Consider the following 15,345-nt stretch of genomic DNA (forward strand, 5'->3'; position numbering starts at 1 on the left):
TACCCTGGGCTGAGTGAGTGCGACAGGTAGCTAATGATTTGGCCTCCGCTCTGTTACTCCAGCTGGGGAATGATCAGCTCGTCATTGTATCTGCCATTGTCACATTAGAGCTGGGAGGTGGATAGTTTTGGGTTGAAGTGAAAGGAGGTAATTATAATATTTAATTTACTGCAAATCATAGGGAGATTAATACGGAGGTCCACAGGCAATTTACTTGGTGGCAACAAAAGGATTCAAATCCGCGTCAGTTTGTGTCTCAAACTACATGGTGGGTGGGAGGTCAGAGAGTTGGAGCTGAGCAGTAATCTCTACTAAACTATATAATTAGGTTGCAGAAAGACGGCAAACAAGATGAGGAGTGGGGCCAGCTGTGAATGCCAAAAGCAATTTGCTGCTCTGTAATAGACTGCAGCCTATTTATTGCAGCATTGCATTGTACAATGTTACTCAATTACCAGGCCTAATTGAAAGGTGAGCACTTAACTGTAATGAAATTAGACTTTCTTGCCTATTACAAGAGCAATACCAGTTCCTTCCTGTAAAGGTCCACGAGACACATTGCTCTTGTTCTCACTTCCTATTCTGTGTCTGTTCATAGCAGATGCTGCCTCTCCACATTCTGCATTCTGCTCATAGCATTATTTTCCATATACTGTATGTGTCCTTAGATTAATCACGTGCGCACACACCACTCACACATACACATTAACACAAAGGCAAACACATATACACATGTACAAACAAACACAGAAAAATACACATAGATACTGTCACATACATATATACAGATGCACATGCACACACATGGACACATACATGCACTGATGCATATTCACACATGCATACATGCATATATTCATGTAAACACATACATATACACTCAGACACACGCACATAGACTATATATATAGACATGCACACATATATATTCACGCTTGCACACATATGCACATTCACACGACAGTGGCACCTCTGTACACTAGGATTTACTAAATTTTACACCAGTGATTTACAATTCGGGCGGCATGGTGGCTCAGTGGTTAGCACTGCTGCCTCACAGTGACAGGGATCTGGGTTCAATTCTACACTCTGATGACTGTCTGTGTACAATTTGCACATTCTGTGTGAGTTTCCTTCAGGTGCTCTGGTTTCCACCTACAGTCCAAAGATAGGCAGGTTGGCCATGCTCTGATGGTTGGTGTGGACTTGTTGGGCCAAAAGGGCCTGTTTCCACACTGTAGGAGTTCTATGCATTTTATAAAACACAATCTGGGAGCATAAACAAATACAAAAACAGACTCAAAGAAGTATATGTTATGTGTTTACATGTTTGTTGTAAATGTACATGTGTGCGTATGTTTGTTTGTGCCCAGGTGATGTGTGTTTGATGTTTGTCTGTGGTGTGATTGATGTGCATTACATGTCTGTGTGGGATCACACACGGAGGAACCACAAACTTTTTTGACCCTGTTCCTTTGGCTTTGCAATCCCCTATGCCCGCCAACTCTAGAAATGCAAAACAAAAATGTTGTGTAGTGGACAGGGATGTCAGTTCCCTGGAGTGAAAAGTCTTCTCTCCAGCAGCACCAGTCGCAGAGGATGGTTGGGGAGGTTTAGCTTTGCTTGCAATAACTGGGGAAGTGGCTTTTCTGCTTATCTGAGTGCAGATTCCTAAAGACAGCATTGCAGTCTGTGTAAGTCTACTTAATGTCCCCAAACAGTACTCAAACTGCAAGGTCAATAAACTACAGAGGACTATGCTGACACTCAAACGTTAGAAAGCCGCACTGCGTTCCCACTTTATCTTCCTTGCGGTAAAAAGTGAGTTCTTTTGAAAACAGGTAGGTTATTTATAGGGGGATGTAACGAATTAATACCTCTGCGATCTTCTTCAGCCAGACAGCCACTTTGTAAACTCTATGTTCCTCCGACTGCCCAACGCATCATGATATCCCTTCACTTTTCACAGCTTTCCTTATTCTTTTACAGAATGTGGGCAACATTGGCAAGGCCATCATTTATTGTCCTGTCCAAATTACCCTCAAGAGGGTAGTTACAAGTCATCTATATTAGGGGAGCTCTTTAGTGAGAGTCATTTATTGGCCTGACTAGGTAAGGATGCTGGATTCCTTTCCTAAAGCACATGGTGGGTTTTTTTTTAAACAACAATGAATGCCAGCAATGGTCAGCACTGGTAACTAATTTTATCCTCACAGATTAAGTCGATGTATTTAAATTCTACCAGCTGCCTTTTTCCTCACTCACTCATGAGGTAGGGGCATTACTGGCTGGTCTCATAGCTGGGCAGTTTTGCCCCAGTGTTGAGGTCTCGTTGGTGATCCAGCTAAATTTCCAGTGAACACTCCACTGCTCCAACGGCCTGGCATGGCATCTTCGTCCAGGTTGGTGGTCTTTACCCACTGGCATTTTCCTCGCAGATGCTTTCGGCCCGGCGTTCTGATGGCCTGCTGTGGTGTTTTTCATCCAGGTTGGCAAGTAACTCCAAGATAATAAAATGTGAGGCTGGATGAACACAGCAGGCCAAGCAGCATCTCAGGAGGACAAAAGCTGATGTTTCGGGCCTAGACCCTTCATCAGAGAGGGGGATGGGGAGAGGATTCTGAAATAAATAGGGAGAGAGGGGGAGGCGGACTGAAGATGGAGAGTAAAGAAGATAGGTGGAGAGAGTATAGGTGGGGAGGTAGGGGGGGGATAGGTCAGTCCAGGGAAGACGGACAGGTCAAGGAGGTGGGATGACGTTAGTAGGTAGGAGATGGAGGTGTGGCTTGGGGTGGGAGGAAGGGATGGGTGAGAGGAAGAACAGGTTAGGGAGGCAGAGACAGGTTGGACTGGTTTTGGGATGCAGTGGGTGGAGGGAAGAGCTGGGCTGGTTGATTCCTCCCACTTCCTACAGACTAAGGGGGTGGCCATGGGCACCCGCATGGGCCCCAGCTATGCCTGCCTCTTTGTAGGTTATGTGGAACAGTCCCTCTTCCGCACCTACACAGGCCCCAAACCCCACCTCTTCCTCCGTTACATTGATGACTGTATCGGCGCCACCTCTTGCTCCCCAGAGGAGCTCGAACAGTTCATCCACTTCACCAACACCTTCCACCCCAACCTTCAGTTCAAGATTGTAACTGACGTCCATTTCAAGCCCACCGACTCCCACAGCTATCTAGAATTCACCTCCTCCCACCCACCTTCCTGCAAAAATTCCATCCCCTATTCCCAATTCCTCCGCCTCCGCCGCATCTGCTCCCACGATGAGGCATTCCACTCCCGCACATCCCAGATGTCCAAGATCTTCAAGGACCGCAACTTTCCCCCCACAGTGGTCGAGAACGCCCTTGACCGCGTCAACCGCATTTCGCGCAACACATCCCTCACACCCCGCCCCTGCCACAACCGCCCTAAGAGGATCCCCCTCGTTCTCACACACCACCCCACCAACCTCCGGATACAACGCATCATCCTCTGTCACTTCCCCCATGTACATTCCGACCCCACCACCCAAGACATTTTTCCATCCCCACCCCTGTCTGCTTTCCGGAGAGACCACTCTCTCCGTGACTCCCTTGTTCGCTCCACACTGCCCTCCAACCCCACCACACCCGGCACCTTCCCCTGCAACTGCAAGAAATGCTACACTTGCCCCCACACCTCCTCCCTCACCCCATCCCAGGCCCCAAGATGACTTTCCACATTAAGCAGAGGTTCACCTGCACATCTGCCAATGTGGTATACTGCATCCACTGCACCCGGTGTGGCTTCCTCTACATTGGGGAAACCAAGCGGAGGCTTGGGGACCGCTTTGCAGAACACCTCCGCTCGGTTCGCAACAAACAACTGCACCTCCCAGTCGCAAACCATTTCCACTCCCCCTCCCATTCTCTAGATGACATGTCCATCATGGGCCTCCTGCAGTGCCACAATGATGCCACCCGAAGGTTGCAGGAACAGCAAGTCATATTCCGCTTGGGAACCCTGCAGCCCAATGGTATCAATGTGGACTTCACCAGCTTCAAAATCTCTCCTTCCCCCACCGCATCCCAAAACCAGCCCAGTTCGTCCCCTCCCCCCACTGCACCACACAACCAGCCCAGCTCTTCCCCCCGACCCACTGCATCCCAAAACCAGTCCAACCTGTCTCTGCCTCCCTAACCTGTTCTTCCTCTCACCCATCCCTTCCTCCCACCCCAAGCCGCACCTCCATTTCCTACCTCCTAACCTCATCCCACCTCCTTGACCTGTCCGTCTTCCCTGGACTGACCTATCCCCTCCCTACCTCCCCACCTATACTCTCTCCACCTATCTTCTCTCCATCTTCGGTCTGCCTCCCCCTCTCTCCCTATTTATTCCAGAACCCTCTCCCCATCCCCCTCTCTGATGAAGGGTCTAGGCCCGAAACGTCAGCTTTTGTGCTCCTGAGATGCTGCTTGGCCTGCTGTGTTCATCCAGCCTCACATTTTATTATCTTGGAATCTCCAGCATCTGCAGTTCCCATTATCTCTGGTAAGTAACTCCATCCCTCTTCCATGCTCATTCTCCGCTGTTAGGTCAGAACATTCACAGTCCTGATGTCAAGGGAAGCTCCCAACCACCTGTTTAATCCATTGCCGAGACCACCCTTTTGCATCTTTCAGATTGTTGGTTAGCGGGTTGCACTTTCACCACTGAGTTACAAGGTTCCAGGTTCAATGCCCTCTCCTGGCTGTGAGTCCAAAGTCCAAGACCCTTATCCCAATGCATCACTGAGAAACGCTGCACTGGCCCATTCTACTTGCCCAGGTATATGTGAGAGGTCCCATGGTACCATTTGTCAGAAGAGGATGGTGACTGTATCCCTCTGAAGTTTTGCCCAGTGTCCTGATCCACACTCACTGCTCAAACAACATCACGGTCAACAGATCATCCAGTAACTATCACATATTAGCTGCTGCGTTTCCTTCTCTTCAAAAGTATTCTGCTGCTTGTGAAGGACTTTGAAACATTGAGTGGATGTGAAAGACAGTGGGTAAATCTTATATCAGAGATAGTAGGAGCTGCAGATGCCGGACAATCCGAGAAAACAAAGTGTAGAGCTGGATGAACACAGCAGGCCAAGCAGCATCTCAGATGCTGCTTGGCCTGCTGTGTTCATCCAGCTCCACGCTTTGTTATCTCTATTATAGTGGGTAAATCTTTTTCTATTTTGCCTCATCTCATTTGCTGCTGAAAATCCTCATCTGTGTTTTAACAGTCATGAAGTTTACAATGCTGTTACATTTTATTCTATTTCTTTTGGCTTATATCATTGCAACTTAGTGCCTCATGGTGCCAGGGGTTTGGATTCAATTCCACCCTCAGGTGATTGTGTGGGTTTCCTTCTGGGTGCTGTGGTTTCCTCCCACAGTCCAATGATGTGCAGGCTAGGTGGGCTGGCCATGGGAAATTCAGGGCTCTGAGGTGGGTCTGGGAGGATAGTCTTTGGAGGGCTGGTGTGGATCTGATGGGCTGAATGGCCTGCTTCCACATTGTAGCGGTTGTATGATTCTATTCTATGATAACTCAGAGCCTATCTTTAAATGTATGCTGTGTGAAACAGAGTCAAGTAACAGAGCAGAAATGAAAAAGTAACAAACTTGATTGAGTTTTGGAGGAAGTAACCAAAAATATTGTTGAGGGGAGAGTAATAGATGTGGTTCACACGGACTTTAGTAAAGTCTTTGACAATGTTCTGCATGATAGACTCATTTGTAAAGTTAGATCACATCAGATTCAGGGTGAGCTTGCCAATTAGATCCAAAATTGGCTTGAGAGCAGTGGTGGAGGGTTGTTTTTTGGACTGGAGGCCTGTGACCTGCAGTATTCCACAGGGATAAGCTCTGGGCCTACTTTTGTCTGTCATTTATAGAAACGATTTGGATGCGAATTTGGGAGACATGGTTAGTAAGCTTGTGGATGACGCCAACATTGGTGGTATAGTCGACAGTGAAAAAACGTAAAATTACAAAAAGATTTTGATCAATTGTGTCAATGGGCTGAAGAGTGGCAGATGGACTTTAATTTGGACAAATGTGAGGCATTGCATTTTGATAAAACAAATAAGGGTAAGACTTAATGGTAGGGCTCTGGGTAATATTGTAGAACCAACAAATGTAGGGATTCAAGTAAATAATTCTTTGAAATCTGCATCACATTTAGACAGGGTAGTTAAGAAGCTGTTTAGCACGCCTGCCTTCACTGCTCAGATCTCTTGGTATAGGAGTTGGGACGTCATGTTGAGGTTGTACAGGACATTGGTGAGGCCTTTTCTGGAGTACTGTGTATAGTTCTGATCACCATGCTACAGGATGCATATTATCAAGTTGGAGAGGGTTCAGAAAAGATTGACCAGGATGTTGCTGGGAATGGAAGGTTTGAGTTCGGATGGATAGGTTGGGACTTCTTTCACTGGAGTGTCGAAGGTTGAGGGGTGACCTTGTTGAGGTTTATAAAATCATGACGGGGATACATAAGGTGAATAGCAAGGTCTTTTCCCTAGGGCAGGGGTGTACAAAACTTGGGGCATATTTTTAAGGTGAGAGGAGAAAGATTTAGAAATGACTTCGGGGTAACGTTTTTTGCACAGAGAGTAGTTCATATGTGCAATGAACTACCAGAGGAAGTGGTGGATGTGGGTACAGTTACAATGTTTAAAAGACATTTTGCTAAGTACAGGGATAGAAAAAGTTTGGAGGAATATGAGCAAAATGCAAGCAGGTGGGTCCAGTTAAGTTTGTGAATATGGTAGGGCCGAAGGGTCCTTTTCTGTGCCGTAAGACTCTACGGCTCTAGTCAGATTGTTTTCAAGAGAAGGATTTGGTGTGAAATCCCTATCTCTGGCACATTAGACTGAGCCCTCTGACCAACTAATCCAGTAATATAACCAAAACACGATCATCTCCCCTCTGAAATAGAGTCGCATGGTATTCAAACATTAACCTATTGCTCAGGTGTTGCCTGACCTGCTGAGTTTTCTGTTTTATCTTCAGATTTGTCGAACAGTATCCTTGGGATGAAATGCTCTTCAGAGAGTCAGTAGGCCAGATGGACTCTTTTTGCACTGCACATATTCTCTAATTTTGCTTTTAATACCACCTTGACTGCAAATTGGCCACTGTGACCACAATTCAAAGGTTGTCAATTTGTTTTGAAGCACTTTAGGGCACCCTGTCATCATGAATGGGGCTATATAAAGACAAACGTTTCTTTCTTTGTGGCCCTGTACTTGTGTATATTTACTTCATAATGTTCACAGAATCATAGAGCACAGAAAGAAGCCATAAGTTCCACCCCGCCCCCATGCTTTGTCCCTACAACTCTACCAATCCTTCTCTGTGAAGCATTTACCCAAATTCGCTTCTGAAAGCCATGTCTGAATCTGTTTCAGTTTACAGTGGCTCATCAGGCTGCCGCACGTTTGATTGAAGTCAGGGTTCGGAGGAAGGTTCACTCCACCTGAAACACTAACTCTGATTTCTCTCCACAAATGCTGCCAAACTTACTGAGCTTTTCCGGCAATTTCTGCGTTTGTTTCTAATTTACAGCATCCGCAGTTCTTTCGGATTTTAATGATCAACAGCTCCCTAAATTACTGTTGGGCTGACCTTTGCGCAGGGAGTTAATTTCTCGTGCCAGATGAGAAAATTTATGGCATTGTGGCACGTTAATTTAGCAATACTGCCTCACGGCAGCACGCACCCGGGTTCGATCCTACCCTCGGCTGACTGTCGCCCTGGAGTTTGCGCAAATTCCTCGTGTCTGTGTGGTTTTCCTTCGGGTGCTCCGGTCTCCTCCTACAGTCCAAAGACGTGCAGGTTAGGTGGATTAGCCATGGGAAGGCCAGAGCTATGAGATGGAATGTTCTTTACAGGATGAGTGCAGACTCAATGGGATGAATAGCCCCTCTCTGCACTGTTGGGATTCTCTGATTCGAAATGTATACTGTAATTCGAAACCTGTTTGAATGATGATTAGTTGGCTAATGCCACAGGCTAGCAAGTCAGTATGTGAAAAGCACAGGTTTGATTGGTGTGTGCTCTTTAAGCAATGAACCTAAAAGTGAGCCCAGAGGGTTATAATCACTCTGGATTCAAAGTTGATTCTCTGAAAGCTTTGGAATCTGACCAGCGTTATTTAACAGCCTCCAAGGAAAAGGCTGTTTAGTGCGTAGACCAGCAGGTGGTGCTGTAGGCCTAGTAACATGATGCAGAGCCAGTTCTGAAATCGTCCAATTTCTTCATCTGTTACTTGATTCTCACATTACTTGCTTGCCAGCCCTCCGTATTTCACTAGGGTCCAATACTGTGGTTTGTGCCCACTAGAGTACGCATCACAGTTTTAAAACATCTGTGAGAATCACGTTAGGCTCCCTCTCTTCCTGTCTTACAGAAAACATTCCCAATCCTGACTCATGGGCCGTTTTCTTCACAATATCCCTGTAACCTTGGGACAGTGGTCTGGAAATATCTTTTTAAAATTCTCAGTCTTATGCTCAAATCCCTATTTCCTCCAGCCTCAAAGTCCTCTGATATCGCTATGTTCTCCCAAACCCGGTCTCACGAGCATCCACTATTTATTCCCTTTGCACTACAATGTTCGCTCATTCAGCCGCTCGGGCCCGGAACACTGGAATTTCCTCCTTAAAGCTCCCCGCTCTGTTCTCCTGGACATAACTGAATGAGGAGGCTGACTGCATCCCACCACCACAGCGAAGCGGCCTCCACGCTCCCTCGCAGCCAAAGCACTCTGCAGCTGGTGCAGAGTGGGATTTGCATTTCTCAGGTAGAGGAGGAGATCTTATTCCCTCCCGATCTGTCGGCCAGTCCGATTGCCTTTCTGACCACCACGATCTGGCCAACTCTATAGACCAGCCCCAGGGGATTGATGTTCCAATGGAATATGAAGGCATCTACTTTGGAGCATTGATGGGGAAGGGGATGGAAGAGGGCTGTGGAGGGGTGGATGGTAAAGCTCTGGGTGTGGAGGAAGGCTGGGGGCGAGATGCTGCTATCTTCTCAGAGGCTAGCCCCCAGATGCACAACGGAAAGTAGTACCATCCTCCGACTTCCTTTCCTCCCTGAACATCGAAACTTGACATAAAACCAAGCTGCAACCTCCCCACTTCTCTGCCCACATCATACATAGTAAAAATCCAGTCAACTTGAGCTTTAACATGCTTAATTGACTCTTAGTTTTTTTATTTAATATAATCCCCTTGATATTATCGGGGTTAGCCCTGGAGGGTGGGGGGCGTGGACAGGAAGGTGATGGACTGAGTACCACTTTGCATATCTGAATAAAATAGGATAGGCTTTATTGCCACATATACTCAATGAGTATAGTGAAAAGTTTGTACATTGTCAATTACAGCACTGACAGCTATAAAAGTACATAGACACAGCTTCTTTTGTGACAAGATTTAGACAATACGGAAGTAAGATGTCCAGCATTACAGAAAAGAGTTCAGTACAGCAGCTGGCATTTAGCTTCCAGTGTGTGCTGAGCCCTGGCTCCACACTGCAAAGGGGTAATGCTGCTGTAGGTGGCTTTGTGGCCTCCAGGGTTGGGGTGGGAGTCTATTGTTCCTGGTAGGGAAGCTGCCTATGCCAAGCTGAGAAGCTGCTATGACAGGTTGGCAGTCATTGCCAGAGGCTGGGAATCATCCCTGGAGACCAGAAATTATTGCTCCTTGCTGGAGGTTGCTGCAGGGTGTGAGTAAGAAAAGAGTGGGTGGTGCTGCTGAGTTCCAGCTGGAGCATCCTACTCTGCTGCCATCTTGCAACAATATCCAGTTCCTGAGGAAGGATCGCCTCCTGTTTTCTCCTTCACAGACCTGCTGAGCTTTCCCAGCAACTTTGTTTTTATTCCTGTTCCTTCTCCCTTTTCTCCTCAAAGATGTTCTTTCATTCTTTGACCAACCTTTCAGTGGCCTGTCCCGGTATCTTCTGCATTTGTGGTTCTATGTCAAATTTTCTTTCATCATTGGTCAACGGTTAAACCTCAGTCAGCTTGCTCAGGAGCCATGGCAGTGGGGAGAAAGAGAAGGAAAGGTAGGATGACTGTTTACAGCATACCCAGCCACCATCAGTTCTGAGGAAGGGTCACCGGACCCAAAACGTTAACTCTGTTTTCTCCTCCACAAATGCTGCCAGACCTGCTGAGCTTTTCCAGCAACTTAGTTGTTGCTGTTGTGAATGTTTACAGCATGTACCCTATCCCAATGCTGATCATAGTCCAATCAGTGGGCATCCTCCCCTCATACTGTATAAATTGATGTTTTCTTCCTCCATTTGCTTTCTTGTGTTTTGATCCTGATGAGTGCAGTTGGAAAATGCCGACTTCTGGTCTCTTTTTAAGCAATATTTGCTCTCCATTGGGTAGGATTCATGGTTCTGCTCTAAACATGGAAACGTAGCCTGATGTCCAGAAGCAGCCCAGTGTTACCAATCCTAAAGGATCACATTGGAATCCCCAAGAATTGCAAATTGGTCTCCAGGGCACTGCTTTGATCAACACCCAGGAGAACCATTGTAGGGGCATCTGAATAAAGTGGATTTTATTCATTGCCTTTGATCACGTTTGCTTCTGTTATGCACATAGAGATAGTGAAGAAAGGCAGGGAAGATTAGAGTTCAGAGGTCAAGTGTGGATCCTGTGCTTGTCTCCTTGGTGCTTGCTTTGTTGCCCAATGTGTAGCCGGTGACAAATGGTGTTCCACAAGGGTCAGTATTGCGACCACAACTACTCACTTTATACATTAATGATCTAGTTGAAGGAATTGAGGGTATTCTGGCTACGTTTGCAAAGGTAGGGACAGGTAGTATTGAGTGGTCAGGGAGGCTGCAGAAGGATTTGGACAGGTTAGGAGAGGGGGCAAAGAAGTGGCAGATGGAGTACAATGTGGGAAATTGTGAGGTCGTGCACTTTGGTAAGAAGAATAAAAGCATGGACTGTTTTCTAAATAGGGATAAAATTCAGACATCTAAAGTACAAAGGGACTTTGGAGTTCTAGCCCAGGATGCTCTCAAGGTAAATTTGCAGGCTGAGTAAGTAGTCAGGAAAGCAAATGCAATGCTGGCATTTATTTTGAGAGGACTAGAATATAAAAGCAGGGATGTACTCCTGAGGCTTTATAAGGCCTTTGTCAAGCCACATTTGGAGTATTGTGTGCAGTCTTGGGCCCCATGTCTCAGGACGGATGGATTGGCCCTGGAGTGGATTCAGAGGAGGTTCACGACAAATGTCCCAGGAATGAGAAGCTTAACATATGAGGAACATTTGAGGACTCTGGGACTATATTCATTGGAGTTTAGAAGGATGGGATCTAATTGAAACTTACAGAATACTGAATGGCCTGGACAGAGTGGATGTTGGGAAGATGCTTCATTGTTTGAGAGACTCGGTCCTGAGGGCACAGCCCTGGAGTAAAAGGAAGATCTTTAGAATTGAAATTAAGAGAATCTTCTTCAGCCAGAGAGTGATGAATCTATGAAATTCATTGCCACAAAAGGCTGTAGAGGCCTGGTCATTGAGTTTATTTAATACAGAGGTAGGTTCTTAATTATCAAGGGGTCAAGGTTCTTAATTATCAATTATGGGGAGAAAGTGGGAAAATGGGTTTGAGAAACTTATCAGCCGTAAATGAACGGCTAAGCAGACTCAATGGGCCGAAAGGCCTAATTTCTGCTCCTATGTCTTATGGTCTAATGATCGATGGACATGAGGGCCAAGGCTCCTATTGGCTGGAATTATAGCTTGATGTATCAATATTTCAGCCAATCAGGAAGCTAGAATATGTTGCTTTGCCTGTTAGTGTTGTATGGTGCCATGGGAATCTTTGCCACATAAAATAGTGGCAAAAAATCAAAAGTTCTATTGCAACAGCAAATCCATTTGGGGAGGGTTTCTATATTCATTCATGGGATACTGGGGGTCAGCAGCATGACCAACGTTTGTTTCCCATCCTTCATTTGTCCCTGATCTGAGTGGCTTGCTAGGCTGTGTCAATGAGTCAACCACATTGCTGTGGGTCTGGAGTCATAAATAGACCAGATCACGTGACCGTAGCAGATTTCCTTTTTTTATTCACTTGTGGGACGTGGACATCACTGGCTGGGCCAGCATTGTTATTGCCTTTCCCTAGTTACGTTTGAGAAGGTGATGGTGAACTGTTTTCTTGGCCATCTGCTGCAGTTTGATCCACAGTGCCATTCAGGAGGGTTTTTGACCCAGTGATGCTGAAGGAACAGCGATATTTTTCCAAGTCAGATGGTGAGTGGCTTGGAGGGGAACTTGCAGGCTTGTGCTGTTCCCATCTTTCTGTTGTCCTTGCCCTTCTAGGTGGAAGTGCTTGTGGGTTTGGAAGATTCTGTCTAAGGATCTTTGGTGTATTTCTTCAGTGCATCATGTAGATAGTGCACACAACTGCTACTGAGGGTCAGTGGTAGAGGGAGTGGATGCTTGTGGATGTGATGCCAATTGAGTGAGGTGCTTTGACCTGGATGGTGTCAAGCTTCTTGAGTGTTGTTGGGGCTGCACTCATCCAGGTAAGTGAGGAGTATTCCATTACACTGCTGATGTGTGCCTTGTAGATGGTAGACGGGCTTTGGGAAGTCAAGAGGTGAGTTACTCGTTGCAGTATTCCTAGCCTTTGACCTGCTCTTGTAGCCACTGTGTTTATGTGTTGAGTCCTGTTGAGTTTCTGGTCAATGGTAACCCCAATTCCTTTTCGAAAGGACATTAGTGAACCAGGTGTTTATTTGTACAAACATTGACAATGGTTCTGTGGTCACTACTGCTAAGATTAGTTTGTAATTTGAGATCTATTGAAATTAAATTTTCACGGTGAGATTTGAAACCCAACTTTAGCTGGGACTTCTGGCTGATTGGGACATAGGCTCTCAGGCCAAGTGGAGGGTGGGGTTGGGGTCGGGGTCATGAATGGTGTGCTGGCAGTGTTCACCTGGCAGAGACATTTATCAAATTGCCAAACTCGGTGTTGATTCAAAGAGGCCGAAGTGACCCTTGGAAGCTAATGAACCACAATGATAGCCTCCAGCTGTGATGGAGCAGCCTGCAGTTCAGCTTGGAGAGAGGGACCACTTCCCTTTTTTAGTTAACATTTCTATTTTTTTTAGTTTAACTATGCCCCTGAACAAGGAATGGTGCTTGGCTGACAAGGCCTCAGAGCCTGCCTGGAGTTCTGGCCTCTCAGGGTCTGCCACTGGGGAGGCTGACTATATGGAGTATGGCAGCTGGCTTAGACCCTGCAGCCTTGGAGACCGTCTTCAGGAAGTAGGCCTTAACTAGGCTTTAAATCTGGCTCAGACATAATGGGAACTGCAGATGCTGGAGAATCCAAGATAATAAAATGTGAGGCTGGATGAACACAGCAGGCCAAGCAGCATCTCAGGAGCACGAAAGCTGATGTTTCGGGCCTAGACCCTTCATCATTGAATCTGGCTCAGTTGGCTCCCAGGTAGTTACAGGGGCTGGGGGTGGTGAAGGGCAGGTGGCACTGACAGTCAGACATGGAGGTTGGACTGTAAACTGCTGTGCCCACCCATTTCTGCACATGCTCCCACCGGGGCTCCGAATCCCCAAGTAACTTCCCAATCGTGCAGGCTCTCCCTGCAGGGGGTAGAGAGGGTAGACGGGTGGTAGGAGTCCAGTTGCTTTCCTGTATTGCTCGTCATCGCTGTTGCATCTAGCTGGGTAGGGTGGGGGGTGGAGTTTGATTTGCTTCTGTTTGCTGGATGGCTGGTCTGTGACACCAACAACCAGTTTAGTTCCTGCACCAGCTGAGATTGATACAAAGGTCACAGTGGCTAAGTGGTTGGCATCGTTGCCTCAGTGCCAGGGGTCCAGATTCATTTCCAGCTTTGGGTGACTATCTGTGGAGTTTGCACACTCTCCCTGCATCTGTAGTTTCCGCCAGGTGCTCCAGTTTCTTCCCAAAGTCCAAAGATGTGCAGGTAAGGTGGATTGACCATACTAAACTGTCCACTGCGTACAGAGGTGTTCAGACCAGAGGGATTAGGAATGGGAAAAGAAGGGTTGTGGGAATGGGGTTGAGTTTGTGGGACAGTAAGCTATTCTACACCAGTAAGATCCCAGAGCTGAGGGCTTTCTGTTATCTGGGGAAACACCAGGCACTGGACTTGTTCTCCTGACAGGACAAAAGGTTCAACGAAAGTGCTTAAAATGATCTAAGGTTCAAATGAAGTAATTAAGGGGCATCCCGTTTCATTGCACAGAATAAAAGCCAGAGGTTACAAACTTAAGATAACAGGCAAAAAAGATAGACATTAAATGAAGAGGAGGCTATTTTTAAGCCAATTACTTTGAGCTGGAATGAACAGACTGAAAGATCAATGGAGGAAGATTTGATTATAATATTCAAAACAAAAGTGATATTTGCTTATTAAAATTATAGAATATGTGCAGCTCAAAGTGGGACATTCAAATTGTTGTACCTGTACTGACCCACTTTAGGAATAACTTGTCTAGTACCACTCCCTTGTCTTCTCCCCCTCTAGCCCTGTACATTCCTCACAAATTATCCAATGCTTTCTTGAATGCTCTCAATTGAATCCGTCTCCACCGCTCTCTCAGGGGCTGCATTCAAGACCCTAACCACTTGCTGAGAGAAAAATACATTCCCTCATGTTCCTTTTGCTTCTTGTGCCAACGGTCTCAAATCTGTGCCGTTTGGCTATCAATCCTCCACACCTCGGAATAGTTTCTCCTTTTGATCAGGAAAATTCTGTGAGGCTGCGGAATGAGCTAAATAGCTTGCTCGATGAAGCTGTTAAAAACTCGATGTTCTGAATGCCCTCCTCCAGCTTTTCTAAACTAGAGAGCTCATTTGGGGTAAAGCAGGGAGAAATGTCTTCCAAAGAGAAAAGGCACACTGTGACAGTATGAAAAGATACAAATCCTTTCTAAAAATACAACTGCATTACAGATTCACAGTCACTGCTGCTGTCTGAAATTTGCCAACCGCACAAAACTGCTGCTTTATTTGATCTGCCGTTCTTTCTGTCCGTGCTACTTACTCAAACGGGTCGCTGGGATCAGCCCTCTGGAGCTCAGGTGGGATGGGAATACGTTTGTAGTACATCTCCCAGTCGAAGGCTCCCCTCATTGCGTCTCCAGCTTGCATCTCATAGCCGAAATGATTGTGGTCAATGACATCGATCATTGGGCACACAATGGTCCTGTGGTCCTGAGCAATCTGGTCTGAAAGATGAAAGGCAATACCATAGAGAGAAACATTAATCCAAGCCTCATCCATCATAACCGCACTCTACCTTATCC

General features: G+C 46.4%; 1 protein-coding gene across 2 annotated transcripts in view; it reads right to left on the minus strand.

Moving 5' to 3' along the window:
* galntl6 (polypeptide N-acetylgalactosaminyltransferase like 6) overlaps positions 1–15,345 on the minus strand; it is a 1,211,583-nt gene that overhangs the window by 167,428 nt on the left and 1,028,810 nt on the right. For both annotated transcript variants that reach the window (XM_059644874.1, XM_059644875.1), the window contains exon 7: positions 15,084–15,267. In XM_059644874.1, the coding sequence (XP_059500857.1) occupies positions 15,084–15,267 (184 nt within the window). The remainder of the gene's footprint in view (positions 1–15,083; positions 15,268–15,345) is intronic.

Source organism: Stegostoma tigrinum, chromosome 3, assembly GCF_030684315.1.
Source record: "Stegostoma tigrinum isolate sSteTig4 chromosome 3, sSteTig4.hap1, whole genome shotgun sequence".
Lineage (NCBI taxonomy): Eukaryota > Metazoa > Chordata > Chondrichthyes > Orectolobiformes > Stegostomatidae > Stegostoma > Stegostoma tigrinum.